At 35.6% G+C, this 15,692-nt stretch overlaps 1 protein-coding gene across 3 annotated transcripts in view; it reads left to right on the forward strand.

Moving 5' to 3' along the window:
• Positions 1-15,123, forward strand: part of NFKBIZ (NFKB inhibitor zeta) — a 38,738-nt gene extending 23,615 nt beyond the window's left edge. The window contains exons 1-12 of one of the 3 annotated variants that reach the window (XM_014065818.2): positions 2,106-2,423; positions 5,278-5,417; positions 6,725-6,761; positions 6,859-6,965; positions 7,079-7,842; positions 8,531-8,636; positions 8,913-9,059; positions 9,735-9,798; positions 10,352-10,521; positions 11,528-11,638; positions 11,748-11,915; positions 13,252-15,123. In XM_014065818.2, the coding sequence (XP_013921293.2) occupies positions 2,180-2,423; positions 5,278-5,417; positions 6,725-6,761; positions 6,859-6,965; positions 7,079-7,842; positions 8,531-8,636; positions 8,913-9,059; positions 9,735-9,798; positions 10,352-10,521; positions 11,528-11,638; positions 11,748-11,915; positions 13,252-13,305 (2,112 nt within the window). In that variant the 5' untranslated portion in view covers positions 2,106-2,179 and the 3' untranslated portion in view covers positions 13,306-15,123. Of the gene's footprint in view, positions 1-2,105; positions 2,424-5,277; positions 5,418-6,724; positions 6,762-6,858; positions 6,966-7,078; positions 7,843-8,530; positions 8,637-8,912; positions 9,060-9,734; positions 9,799-10,351; positions 10,522-11,527; positions 11,639-11,747; positions 11,916-13,251 lie in introns of those variants that run through there. The other 2 variants (XM_014065816.2, XM_014065817.2) reach the window with 2 other exon arrangements.
• Positions 15,124-15,692: the final 569 nt, after the last annotated feature.

Genomic DNA, 15,692 nt, shown 5'->3' on the forward strand with positions numbered 1-15,692 from the left:
CTGAATTCCACTACCGGTTTGGCCGAACCGGGAGCAATCCATTTCTGGTTTAGTTGCTAAAATTTGACATGCAATATTTTCACATAATCATGATCTCACATTATATGTAGAGAGGATTTCTACTTTTTTCCCGTTTGTTTGAAGAACTTTAAGTTTTGAGGGTTTTTTTTTAATAAACTTATTTTACAGACTTGTTTTTGAATATTTACTGCTTCAAAATTATAAGAAATCATGCTGATAAGTTTCTAGAATTACCATTGAGGGTTCCAGGGACAGCAATAAAAGATTCTGCCATACAAATACATTGCTCTCATTTAAATAATGATCATACTGTGCTTTTCTGGAGAAGAACCATCTTGGTTGCACTGTTCATCCCCTGCCTCCTTTTTGAGCAGTACATACATACATGTATACATTTTGATATTGTATAAGCTAAATCTAATTATATAGGCTGCCTTTCCAATTTTTCAGAGTGCCCACTGGAGATTTAAATCTTTGAAAATCATCCTGTTATCTTAGCAGTGGAATCCCATTCATTTCTTACTCTATCAGGGAGGACAAATCCAATTTCTAAAAGAAAGAAAATATCAGAGTGGGTATTTGGAAGACTTGGTGGGACATCTGAAATCATAACTGAAATTTAAGTCACCCCCTTTCTTCACATGTGTTGTAAACTGTATTGTCCTACACATAGCAGAACAATAATGACAAACAACTTAAAAGGCAAAATTGTACTTGTAAATTGTATACTTTAATATATATATATTTAATAATAGTTGATTATAACTTTTGTAGGGCACACACTGCAGGCAAGTAGAAGAATGATGCCAGGTTCTGGGGCATTAAAATTACTGCCAGACTATAGCTAATAGTTCCATGGCCTACTATATCCAATAAACTATGATGAATTGTGACAAGGTTAATTTGATTCCACCATAGCATGTGGGAAAGAACCCAGCTAATTGCTGTTTATTCAATAAGGCTGGTGTGGACATCAGTACTTGGCACCCCAGCCAGTTTAGAGAAAAGCCCCAGAAAATAGGGAGGCACAAATTCTGTCCAAGCAAAGGAATACCAAGGCCTAAAAGCATGCCTTTGCCAGCACATGCCCACTGATTCACGATCTTTGTTCCAATTTCAACTTCTTGAAATAAGGGAAGCCTGCCCTCCATGGTTCAGACAACTGTAGCTTAGCATTATACAGGAATTCAGTCTTCTTCGAGGCAAGGTGGGGCTGATAAACAGGCCCACAGGAAACCAGGAATTTCTGATTAGTAATTTATGGCAAAAAGCTAAAAAGCCATTAGGTGGCTCAGTGGCTAAGACGCTGAGCTTGTCGATCAGAAAGTTCGGCAGTTCCAATCCCTAGAATAGGTCTCCTGCGAGCAGGGGGTTGGACTAGATGACCTCCAAGGTCCCTTCCAACTCTGTTACTGTTAATTTAATTAAGAATGAGAGCAATTCCCGTATTTTTCAAGCGGGAGTCTTGTGTCGAAGCGTCTACTGCTGTTTCTCCCGGCCTGAACAAGACTAGAGGGAGTCAACCCTTTGGAACAGAGGGGGGTCAGTTTTCATTCGCTTCCGTTTCGGTTAGCAAGCCAGATCTGCCAACTGATCGTTTTTTCTTCTGTCCGCTGTTACAATCCAGAAGGTCAAAGTTACGACTCCTTCGCCTGGTGGTTTTTTTTAACTCTTAAGAAGTCGCAAGTCTGAGCTGCCGCTCGTTTATTTAGAAACAGAGTAAGACAGAAGACAAGCGCTGGCCAATTTAATACCGAAGAAAATCGAACTAGTAGGCCTTGGCTAAATGGCTCCACCGCCGGAAGCGCTTCTCCCGCCCGCCCGCCCGCGGATTCCGCTTCATCCCAGGTTTCCTAAGTTACCAGGTCACTAGAGAACAAACGCTGTTGACCAAACCTACGCAATACATTTACTGGAACTGCCGCTTCTCTACGCAGCCGCGCCCAACTTGCCCTTCGGGCGGTCGGAGAGCTTTGCCCTGCCTTCCTCTCCTCCCCCTCCTCCCCCTGCACCTCCGCTTCGCAGACCGCTATAAAGCTGCCGCGCCCGCTTCCGCCTCTTGACGTTTCACTCGGTCTGCTGAGACCAAGGCGTTGGCTTTGGGCTCAGCTGCTGGCGCCAGTTTCTGTCTCCTGCTAGCTCCTGCGCGACCCCGGCCATGATTGTGGATAACAGCCGGGACGTTGGGTTAGATGGCGATTCCGGCTCTCTGAGCAGCCCCTTCAATTTGGCCTTTTTCTATGGCGCCTCCCCTCGCTCCAGCGAGGACAGTTGCTCGCCCACTCCTTCCGCTCCGGGATCCCCTGGATCTGACTCGGAGACCTCGGCCAATGGCGGTACCGACGGCAACTACGCGAGGAAGAGGCGCTATTCCCGGAACGCCGGTCGCCCGACTGGAGAAGGTACATATACACACCGGGCGGCCGACCCGGCGTAGTCTTTGAATTAAGTTTTGGGCGGAGGGCGTTTACTGCGGCTTTCCCAAAAGCAACTCCCACTGCTCCGACTGGGTTAGGGTCCTCTTCCTAAGGTTTTCGATCTGGTGGTTGATGGATGGCTGTCCCAGCAATCTCCATGTAGCCGTTCAGTTACGTTGGACTACAGTTCCTAATCGCCTTGGGAGTCATAGGAGTTGTGCAATGCATTCGGACGGGTTAGGGAGGGTCGTTTATATAATGTCTTCTTCTACCTGCCCCCTTTGTCGTGGTGAATGTGTGCACACGTTTGCACCGATGTGTCTATGGAGATTCTCGGTTGTCCCAAAGGTGCTTTTTCAAGAGGCAACTGGACTTTGTTTTCACTGAGCTGAAGAAAGAAGCTTCTTGGATGAGAAGAGAAATGTCTTCAAAGAAAGAAAAAAACGAAGTTCAGTTGCCTCTTGAAAAAGCACCTTTGGTATTTGCATCTCTCTCTCAATTTCCCTCCCACTCTCTCACTCACACGTTCTGGTTATCTAAATGAGCTGTGAGAATGAAGAATTTGGTTCATCGGTATGTCGGAGCAGGTTCATACTTCCTGTGGAAAATATGTCACATACAAGCTTATTTTATAAGCTAGTTAAAAAGAATGGCCTTGGATAACCTATTTAGTGGGATGTCCAGAATGAAGGATGTCTTGGTTTTTTTATGTTGCCAATCGCCATCTATGCAGCTGCCCAGCTGTTAGAAAACAGTTGGATTGAATAATAATTGAATAAAATGCCAAATAGTTAATTTTTAAGCATCAAAATACTTTAATGGATAACGCTATATATACTAAATGCTCTGGATTCCCTGTGTTGGTTAGCCTCTAAAATTGCTTGGCTTCTTTCACGGAATCATTTGTGAAATGTGTTTTTAAAGTTATAGAATTCACGGTGTCTCCTTCCCCTGCTGTATGACATTCATGGCTGCTGTCAGAATTAGCAGAAGGTGTCTGTTGTACAGAGAAAATGAAAAAAAAAATATGTTGAGCTAAATTTGTGGATTTAAATTTACCAGCAATTTCAGATATTCATTATCTGGTATTGAATAGTATCTTAATATATTATTATATTGCTTTCAGTGGAAACATTTCACTTTTATTTATCTGTTTTATAGAGCCCAATATGGCTAAAACTGCTTGCCAAATATATAGACAGCTTTTTAAACAATGCTAGCTTTCCTATTTCAAGACTAAAATTTCAAATTAGGGGACTTCCTGATGTTACTTATAATTTTTATGCTCATGATATAAATTGTGGTATGTGACTGAGAACATTTATGGTTAATTTGTACAATGACAAATTAAATCTGATTGTACAAGGTTTTTGAGTAAAGCTTTCCTTCCTTTAAAATATTTGGGAAATAGCGAAATTTTGTAGACTTTCAATATCACAATTTTTTAACCTTTTGTACAATATTAAAGCTAGTCTATCTTGTATATCTTTACAAAGATATATTAATTTGAAGTCCTTCACCAATTAACTTTTATAAATTTTGCTGCTACTATTGTCATTTGATATTGTATTACATATTTACCTTACATTTTTATGAAATTTGCTTTGTGTAATCTTATTGACGGAAGTATTTAATCTGCTTTGATTCTTGATTTCTTTTCTTTCTGTTCTGAAACGGAATCCTTAAAGATGTGTTCATGTACGTCTAGTTTTCTTTTGATGGGATGGGGGAAATTCTATTAAAACGTCTAAAGGGGAAATTATTCTTAACTTGGGGTGGCTTTTCCTATCTAGAAATTTCAAATCTGTGGGAATTTAGTTTTTTTTAAAAAAATTTAAATAATAGGTAGACAATGTAGAAAATCTGATTTGTACTTTTTAAAATTAGATCACTGCTTCTCTCTTGGGTTGATGTGTATTATTGTTCCTCTTTTCACTTCTGTTTTTTATGCTTCAAAATACATTGTGTTTAAAGGGTTGATGTCATTAAGAGGGTGAATAAAATATTTGCAGCTAATCTTATGGAAGAATATATTTTTGACAAGCGGTTTAACTATGGAGTGGACTTATGCAAGTAATATTGAACATCTATTTATACAAAGTTATTTTAATGCTTAATAGTTTTGAGTAGGAATTTCTCCACTCTTATTAAAATATTAGGTAGGGGTTCTCCGTCTTTTTTCTTTCTTTCTATGTAATTGTGCCTGTTTCTTGGAGACTGTCTGCTTAAGTCTCTGCTGTTTGCTTGCAAGGTTTTTCAAAAGTAGTTTTTTTAATAGGACTGAGAGACAATGTGTAGTCCAAAATCACCCTGCTAGCTTTGTGCCTACGACAGGACTCGAATTCACAGATTTCTGATTTCTCCATCTTTGCAATATTACTAATTCCTAAAATTATAAATGATTTTATATAACATCCCCATGAATATGGCTAAATGCATGGGTTTATCTCTCAAAACTTGCTCCAGGCTTTTCTTTCTGTGTTGCTTGTTTAAGCCCGCTGAAAGCTTGCTGAGGTAAAGTGATAAGAATTTTGACATTCCTCCCTTCCCTGCAGAAGCCTGAAAAGTTTTCGGGATGGGGGAAATGGATTCTCTAGGTTGCTCATAAAACTTTTGATAATCACAACCCAAAATTTTTAGAATATCTGGATTTGGGAGAAAGATAATTTCAAGGGGAGCGGGAGGATTACTATTTTGATGCATTTTTAGGGGGAAATCTAATTGAAATATTAATTAGTAATTCTTTGTTTCTTGTTCTAATAAATTTATATGAATTCTCCTTTTCTTTTAAATCTTCTGTTTGTGTCATGCTTTTGTTTTAATTTTGTGTCTTTAACAGGTGAGCAACATATGGGGGGAGGAAAGCAACAAAGAGGACCTTTCCAAGGTGTTCGTGTAAAAAACTCCGTGAAAGAATTGTTGTTGCATCTTAGAAATAGCAAGCAGATGTCCACAGATTATGGAACTGAGGAATTAAAGGTCTGTGTTGTATGTTTTCATAAGTGTTGTTCAGAATCAAAACAAATATTTTATTTGTGAATACAATATTTGCAGCAATTTTATATAGAAGATAATTAACATCTTCATTATGGTGAAATGCAATAGCTTGCATGACCTTTAATAAACAAATGCACTTAAAAAAATACTTTGTCAGTGAATGAGAATTATAAACGATACCTAAAAATGGATCGTTCTTTTTTTTTAATGGGAAAATGTAAAGCATGTATTTGCTCAAATCACTGAAGGTTCGAGTGAGCAGATTTCAGTCTTAATTCAATATTTTTTATTGGTAATTTTCAATGTTGGTAAATATCACCCATTCCTTATTCTGCCTAAAAGAGGGAAGTGAACCACTTTTAAAGTTTTAATTTAGTTTAGACTAAGTGGCACTTGCAACACAATAATCTTATTCCAGATTCCAAATAGATTCTCCTTCCAGATGTTTGTATTCTTCCCAACAACTGTTCAGCATTCTGTGGTAGTGAATATTTCAAACTGTATTAGGATATTTTGGGATTTCCTATTCAAAGTTTTCTTTTTTCTGCATACATGTACACTTTTTTTCTATAGAAGGACCAGCAATTTTGAACAATATATTAAAATGAGAGTTAAAAGGAAGTAACAAGCATCTTCTTAGCAATGTCTTAGCCTTCTATATCAGAACATTTTCAGCCTCTAGGGATCTCTGTTATCCGAAGCATTTTCTTTATAATTGCATAAATGTACTATATTGGGCATTGCTTCAAATGTTAGAATTAGTGAATTGTACAAAATAATTAATTATATTCATTAATTATCCTTCCATTAATTTGAAAAGTGGTAGCATAGGTTTAAACAGAGACACTTTAATTACATTAATTGTTAACATACCTCAATTTTATATTGAAAAGTTTTCTGTTCATTAAATGAAATTAATAAAGATCTGAAAAACTAAGTATGTAACCCAGTGATGATGAGGAATGTTTGTAAGATATCTGCATATGCAGACTTTCTAAGCTGCTGCTTATGCTTTTATATAATACTGAAATACATGGACTCTTAGATTACATTTTTATCCTCTTTTGATATTCATAAGTTTTAATGTCTTTTGGTTGAAATAAATACTGTAGAATGAGAAAGAAGATAGTAAAATATAATTGTTGGAAAAACTATAATTAAAAATTTTGCTTTTTCTGAAAAACATATTAAAAGTTCATAAGGTATACTTATATTTCTGTAAATATTTTATTCTCATGGTAAAATAGAGTACTTTATTTATAGAAAAACATTTTCTTTTTTTTAAATAGGCACAAGGAACATCGATGAAATATGATCCATACACAGGTACAGATTTTTGTCTCATTTGTTCCTTCCGTTTGTCTTTGAATATTAGAAAAAAATGGGCTGTGCCATAGACTTACAAATTCTGCTTATTTTTCAGTAGAACTAAAAAATATATTGACTCATAATCGGAAAAGAAAAGCTTCAGACTGTCTTTCTGATGGAGGGTATTACAAACGAACAGCTATTTTGCAACCTCAGTTCTTGGTAAGTATTTTTAATGGAGCTTTTCATAGTCATTCTCACATTGCTGTAAAGCTTCCAACTGTCTTCTAAGATGCAATCAGATCAGTTTAAAATGTGTACCCCTTATCTTGCAGACACCTCCGCAGACACCAACTTCCATGGATAATAATATGGAGGATCCCCATAATAATGAGCCTAAGCAAGATAGCAGCTGTGATATGCTGCAGAATATTATCAATATTAAGAATGAATCCAGCCCAGTGTCTTTGAACACTGTACAAGTTAGCTGGCTTCACAGTATGGTCAATCCCAACTCTCCAGGGGAACACCAATATCAAGAGATGGCTGGAGCTTTTTCACCTGTTCAAAAATACCAAGCTTTCCAAACAAGCAGCTCTTCTCCAATGCTGGAAATGTCCCAGAATTATCAGTTTTCTCCTACACAACAACAGGATATGTCCCAGCATTGTATACCATTGCTGGAATACAGGCCTCACTCTGCAGGCAGCCATTCCTCTGAATATCAACAAAACATTTTTGATAGTCAAGAACTTCCCTATTGTACTACAGAAAGTTTTGCTTCGCTTTTAAATGACTCAGAAGGATCAGACAACATCTCTGCTCCACTCCCTCAAGCAATTCCTAGTGGCCTCCAGCAAACTGAAGTCAGCAGCTGCTCTCAGCATTTCAACCAAGTCTCAGATAACACTTCCAGGGGCCTTGAGGAACATAGTTTATCTCTGTCTTCTTCAGATATATCACTGCAACTTCAGAGCAGTACAGGCAGCACAAGTCCGTTGGGCAAATCATTTTTCCAGTGGCAAGTGGAACAGGAAGAAAACAAAATGGCCAACATTTCTCAAGACCAGATTCTTGCTAAAGATTCTGATGGTGACACGTGAGTATTGTCCAAATATTACTTACTGCAGAAGTAGAAATGGTGAATCATCATTATTTGTTTAGGCTGCTATTCATTGACTGAACAAAGAGCTCTGTAGTACATTAATGATAATGACATCTGCAGAGAACAGTCACAAGGGTGGTTAGGAGGCTAAAACATATGAAGAATGGTTGCAGGAATTGGGTATGTCTAGTTTAATGAAAGGAAGAACTAGGGGGTGACATGATAGCACTGTTACAATATTTCAGGGGTTGCCACAAACCCCAACCTTTTGTCTAAAGCACCTGAAGGCAGCCCAAAAGGAATGGATAGAAACTAATCAAGCGGAGAGAACCAACTTAGAAATAAGGAGTAATTTCTTGACAGGCGGCATAATTAATCAGTGGAATAGCTTGCCCTCAGAAGTTGTGGGTGCTCCTCAATGAGAGGTTTTTAGGAAGAGATTGGGCAACCATTTGTCTGAAATGATATAAGATCTCTTGCTTGAGCAGGGGATTGGAATAGAAGACCTCCAAGATCCCTTCCAATGGTGTTATTCTGTTATATCTGGCACCATGCCTAAATATGATGAAAGAATACATTAGATGATAATACTATCATCTAATGAAGCATATTTTTAAAACATCTGAAATGGATATGGTTATTCAGCTTTAGATATTGTGCTAATTTCTATTTCCCCCCACAGATTTCTCCACATTGCAGTTGCCCAGGGACGACGGGCAGTTTCCTATGTGCTGGCAAGGAAGATGGCAGCCCTGCATATGTTGGATATTAAAGAGCACAATGGCCAGGTGATTCTCTCAGCATAGCAAATTCCCACCTTATGTCCATGATTATTTCATTTATTTTCTTATCAAACCCTATTTAGATTGTCTTTTAATATGAAATTGGAAATTTAGTGTGCAATCTGTATGCAACAGAATTATTTGCTAAACTATACAGTCCAAGCTGATTTCATTAAGGAGCTGTTCGCGGAAATGGTTTTACTTCATTGAAAAGGCTTTTATGTGGTTTGTTTTCTTAATTGCCATTACAGTGTCTAATAAATCTGCTTTTTGTTATTCTAGAGTGCCTTGCAAGTAGCTGTGGCTGCAAATCAACACCTTATTGTCCAGGATCTTGTTAGTCTTGGAGCACAAGTGAATACTACAGATTGCTGGGGTAGAACTCCACTGCATGTGTGTGCTGAGAAGGGTCATGCACAAGTCCTTCAGGTGGGAACCATTGCATTTGCCATTTTCTCTTTATTAGCATGTATAATATATCTCAACACCTATAATTATACATTTAAGGATTTAATATAGTATACTTTCTGTTAAGTTTACTTACACTATTTAGAAGTATAGTTTTAACTGAACTTTAACCATCCAGTTTAATTTTAATTGCTCAGCTCAAAAGTCTATAAAGTATTATAATATGATGTATATAACCTTTCCAATCCCATGTTGAAACACAAGAAAAATTAATTTTGCATTTTCTTCATGGTATCTGACTGATTGAATGATAATACAGTGGCTCTCATAAGTTAATTCTGTTCTTCATTTCATACCTCCTTCCGCCACACACAATAAAAAAAATGGCAAACAAGAACATTGCAGCAATTATCTCTGCAATTCTGAGGAGATATTTGGTTATTTTCTAATTGTTTGTTTCAAATGATAGTCAGGTTTTTTGTTCCTGTGAATTGTAATTCTAATACACTGAAAGACAATGGACCACAAACAGAAATTGTCTAGTTTGAAAGTGCTGTTTTTTAACAAATTGTTATACAAATATTGAATATTTGTAATGGCATAAACTTTTCTGAATTATATAAATTTGATCTCATGCCTTCATATTTCAGTTACTGTTACATGTATAGTTAATGTAGATTCTCATTTCATTTTCAGGCAATCCAAAAAGGAGCCATTGTAAGCAATCAATATGTTGATTTGGAAGGAACTAATTATGAGGGTGAGCAACTAATATTCCTACATTGTGTGTTAAGTGGGTAAACTACCCAATTAAAAATGTTCAGGTTCCAGTGCTGATGCTCAGAACTTGTACTGGGCATGTTGTACAACACATTTACTCTTGCTAATGACATTCACTTTTAAGTAAAATACATTATGGAAATAGCTTCAAATGTAATCCAACACTAAATTTGAACATTTATTTATTTTTTGTTTAAAATTAAACCTATAACCTTTCTCTTTTATCTAGATATAGATAATAACTATATTCTTATATTCTATGTTCTAGACATAGACAAACTTATCAAATAATGAAGTTAAATGAATAAAAATACATGTGTTTTTCTTCAATTGCCATTTCTTAATTCTATCTCTATTGCATGTCACTAACTAGAGCATAGATTAAAATTCCTTTAAAGTTATGCATTACAAATAACATGAAAATGAAATCTAGATTTTGGAATGACTATTGTTTTTAATACATTATTGATTAGAACAAGGTGATTTGTGTTTTTGTTTTGCTCACTGATTTCATGTTCATATTTCATATTAAGGTTTGACAGCATTGCACTGTGCAGTTGTGGTTCATAATGCCGTGGTACATGAACTACAGGGGCAGCAGTCACCTCATACTCCTGAAGTCCAGGAATTAAGGTTGAAAAGCAAGAAGTTGGCAGATACAATCAAATATCTAATTCAGATGGGGGCCTCTGTTGAAGCCAGAGTAAGTCACATAAGGAAACATTAGAACAGACTTAGTTTACCTGAGAAATGAATCACATACTGTTTTTTTGCATCTGTTTGAAGATATAGATGTTTAGAAGAATGTGTCATGTGATGTGACACATTCATAGAATATTCAAAGTATATAACACTCCATATTTGTGAGTTCAGTTTGATCTTTATGTTTTGTATTCTGTAGTATTCTGTATTCTGTAGTTTTTTAAATGTATATGTGTTGCACATAAAGTGACCAGTATTAAGCCAAAATAATAATTTGTATTTTACATTATTGAAATAATACACTGATTTTAAATTTCATTTTGCTTTTTCTCCTCTCACACATTACCATGTAAAAAGGAAAAAGTCTCACTTAAATTAGTATTCATAAATATCAGATTACTGTCCAAGCTTGTAATGGAGCAATACTGAATAATAAGCAAGGCACATGAATGAGTTAATGGTTGACTAATATTGCAGGTATCATATTATTTCTGCAAATATTTGTCTCTATTTCTGAAACAAATAATGATAATAAAAATACCCTCCTAACTCCTTAATTCCTATATAATTTCTTATCTAGTGCTTAGACAATAGCACTTAGATTTATATACTACTTCACAGTGTTTTATAGAACTCTCTAAGAGGTTTACAGAGTCAGCATACTGCTCCCAAGAGTCTGGGTCCTCATTTTACTGAGCTTAGAAGGATGGAAGACTGAGTCAACTTTGAGCCGGTCAGGATCGAACTCTTGACAATGAGCAGAATTAGCCTGTAATACTGCATTCTAACCATGGTGCCATCGGGGCTCATCTAGTTTAATCATTAGGCTCATCTCCAGTCTGTAACATTTCAAAGATAATGCCATTATTTAAGAAGACAAAGAAACTGCTCCTCAAAGTATATTTTATGTTTTTATTTATGGTTACTAATTGTGTGTGTTCTTACATTTTACAATGACTAAATGTGCAGTGTGTAATATTTGGACATTTTCTTTTGTGTATGGACAGGACCGTAAAAGTGGCCGTTCAGCCCTTCACTTAGCAGCGGAAGAAGCAAATGTGGAACTCCTTCGACTTTTTTTAGAGCTTCCAAATTGTCTCTCATTCATCAATGCCAAGGTATACAAACAACAAACCATGTGTCTAGTTTAGGGAATTCATATTGGCAGAAATAATCCACCTGCTTCTCATTTCCTTTCAATTAATGATTTTTCTCTCTTGTAACTAGGCTTACAATGGGAATACTGCACTCCATGTAGCCGCTAGTTTGCAGCATCGAATGACTCAGCTGGATGCAGTTCGTTTGTTGATGCGCAAAGGAGCTGATCCAAGTGCCAGGAATTTGGAAAACGAGCAGCCAGTTCACTTGGTTCCCGATAGCCCTGTTGGAGTTGAGGTAAGAGATAAAAGATATCTGAAATCTGGTGGTTATGTGAAGTAGATTTCACACTTTGTGCTTTTTTCTTTCTTTCCTATGATAGTCCTGTTACAGAATGAGGAGACAGGCACCTAGATTTTTTTAAAAAAAATATCTTTGTAATAAACTGGTTTGAAAATGTTGCTTTCTTTGATGACTTATTTTGCTTCCTTCTGGAATGAAATTAAACTACAAAAGTAGGGAGACATCCCTTATGTTGAGTTTATTAATATTTTTTATAAAAATAGAAACCTTTTTCAAGGCTTGAAATCTAAGATGCTTTGCAAACATGTTTCTTTTAGAGTGTCCTTTATCATTATAGAAGTTTGTTTTTTTAAATTCCATTAAAGTTTGCATCCTTAGGGGAAGCTTTTTCAAATTCCAGAGCATGTATAAATCAATGAGCTCCGCTATTCTAGTTTCAGTAACTTAGAAAAAGGAAATAAGTGCTCCTCATCATGTACCTGGAAAATATAAATTACTAGCCAATAACCCGGCGTTACCACGGTATTTATTTACAGGGGGAAAATGTCAGGACCAAATGTACTTTCTAATGTTGGATTTTCCCCCTTACCAGAGGGAACCCCCTTGTGGAGTACTGTGAAGCCGTTACCATGGCAACTCCACTGCGCTGCACAGTAGCAGCCATTTTACAGCAGTACAGCAGAAGTCATTTTAAGGCACAACAGGCTGTATCTTAACAGAACACACAACCCTAGGGGTTTTAGGAGTGTTTTTACGAATACCCTCACAGTACTTTTTTCCAGAGAATAAGTCATCTCCGTACCAAGTTCGGTTGAAATTGCTTGAGGTGTTCCAGAGTTATGCTGGATACACACCCACAGCTGTGTCTGTGTGTGTGTGTGTGTGTGTGTTTATGAGAGAGAGAGAGAGAGGGAGGGAGGGAGGGAGGGAGAGAGAGAGAGAGAGAGAGATGTACGTCAACCCTTTCTGTTCTAAATGGATAGTTCTTTTGGGAATTAAGATCTGATGTCTTACAGAAACCATTCCGTGAGCAATTCAATAAGCAGTGTGTTGATGTTATTTTCAGGTTAATAAAATACAGGATAGTCCTTGTTTAGCAACCACAATTGGGACTGGCAACTCGGTCATTAAACCAAGAGGTTGCTAAGTGAAACTACAATTGTGCTTACAATTTTGCAGTTAGTCTTCAGGCTATAATATTAAATGGGACCAGAATTGTGTTAATAAGCAACGTAATCATAAGCATACTGCATACTGTTAGACTTATATAATATTGTATTAATGGCTGTTCAATAATTGGGCTTTTTCCCTTCTATTTCCTCTTTCTCAGATAAGACGAATCTTAAAAGGAAAGACGAGTCAGCAGAGATCATCAGTCTATTAAGCTCCATGAGTAAAAATGACCCATACTCGCTGTCAGTTAGGCAGCCCCCATGTAACTGTAAATATACCATTTGTCCAATGGAGACAAATGTTTGTTGTTTCTGTGAAACAAGAATATTTTGTTCACTATTGTATAGTGGGTTAATAACAATTCTTCACAGTTGAAAATATTTCATACGAAGCATTCTGTAATCATTTGAATTACTCCATTAAGCAATTCAACATATCAAGAACAAAACTGACAGTTATAGTCTTTCATATTTCTACCCAAAAGTAATTTCTATTCAGTGTACTATGTTGTTTATGGTATTATCCTGACTTTGCATCAGGGTATAGCAAATATTAAGAATAATATATAATGAGCAGACATTTTTGCTGTGGCTTATGTTATAGAAGATGAGTATTCTTAAGAATACTAAAAAATTATTAATATTTTAACTTTTTCTTTTTATGTATTTCTTTATAGTTATTTTGAGTAGGTATAGTTAATTAAATGTAATGAAAGTTCTAATAATTTAAACCTTTTATAGTGGGAAATTCTGTGTAGAATTCAGTAAAGTTTTAATTTTTTTAAACATAATTGTTAAATTGTTTTCAAAGCAATTTATAAAGTAACATTGTCTATATGGTGTTTTCATTAGTCACAGCAATAATTTATGAAGATTTAGAAAAATAAAGCTGGCCTTTTGTTAATTATTTTTCAAATTAATACTTTCTGATGATAATTGAGTTTTTCAATTACATAAAATTATTCATGTTTGTAACAAAAAAATCAAGAGTTCAATTAGAATAAATAAGCAGTTATATGACAGATTCAATTAGAGACTAAAAATGATCAAAAAAATGATCACCATTTGATCAAAATGATGTTGATTACATGTCATATAAACTTCATTTGTAAAAAAAGTTCTAAGAATCAAATAAATTAGGACTACCTGTTATATTCTAATAGCAATACTTTTAAAGACAGTACTTTATTTTCATTATGTAGCAACATGCAACAATTCATTATTTGCACTGTAGATACTGATGACCACTGGCTTTTATGACTTTGTAGATGATAGAATTGTCAGTAGCTATTTAGCATGATACCTCTATCATGCTCAAGAGGAATTGAAGAGGAATATGAATTTTAAGAGGCAGTATAATTTGAAACACTGGTTGTTTTAAAAGTTGTTGTATACATATTTGCATATGATAGGATGCAAAAACTGATTTTTGTGACTCAATGGTCCCAAAGATTTCAGTTCTTTTGTTTCTAAAAGCAAACTATTTCACCATTTAAAAACCCGAAACAGTATAAAATCTATCCACTCTGACTCTGGAGAGTGATCAATGCACCACATAAAGTGTGTTGTAATCCTCAGATTGATAGAAGTCACAGTATCCCTAGTTTATCGTACAAAGGCATTTGGCTAATGACAGAAAACAGAATTGATGTTTTGCCTGAGTAAGATTCGTCTACACTGACTTTGATTCTCTCATTTTGAATCAATAGACGTATGTCTCAGGGTTTTGCAAAAAATTAATTGCATTATATTATTTTACCTTATAGGTATAGTAGGTAGCCAGATGTTAATATATCAAAGAATGTAAATAAAATATATTAAAATATTTCATTGTATTAAATACTTTGCTTTTTAAAAATTATGTATATACCATTCTTGAATCACTACCTTGAATCATAGGTTTTCCATAATTAATCAGATCATATTGTTTGATCAAGTATGTCTTGTAGACAAATAATAGGGAAATTTATATTTTATATTTAGAGGTAGAAATATATCTTTTGAAATAAACTTGTTTTAATCAATATAAATGGCTGGAATTGGTTTTTCTTATTTAGTTGCAGTAAGAAATACAACAAAGATTCTTAGATGAGATTCTGGCTTTCTTCCTTGCTTTCTCTTTAAACCTAATGTTGCCTTTCAAAGTGTAAAAGAACAATTTTAAAACAATGAATCCAAAGTTTTTAAATCTGCCTAGGTCATAGGTCATGTAATGGGATTATTTTTTCCATAAAGTATACCTGAAGATTTTATTTATTTATTTAGAAAATTTACATGGCCTTCCAACCCACAGTGACATTGGGTAGCTTGCAGAACAAATAAATAGCAATACAAAATAAATACTGCCTCACTTTGCCCACCTGATGACAATAATCAAACCAATCTCTTGATTGGCTCTGTATTTTTGGGGGACCTCAGGCCCATTGGCATGTCTTTGTGCTCTTTCGAAAGAGTATCAAAGTAGGACCAATCTTATTTCTACAGAGATGATGTCGGAGAAGGCCCTTTTTGGTACCACCAGTTAAACCTTAAGAGAGAAAACCCATAAAAGTCCTGCCTCTTACTCTGGTGGGTTGGCCAGTTATAATTGGAAAAAGTC

Source organism: Thamnophis sirtalis, unplaced genomic scaffold (assembly GCF_051295495.1).
Source record: "Thamnophis sirtalis isolate CommonGarterSnake01/CBP01778 unplaced genomic scaffold, rThaSir2_p1.2 scaffold_8, whole genome shotgun sequence".
Taxonomy (NCBI): Eukaryota; Metazoa; Chordata; class Lepidosauria; order Squamata; family Natricidae; genus Thamnophis; species Thamnophis sirtalis.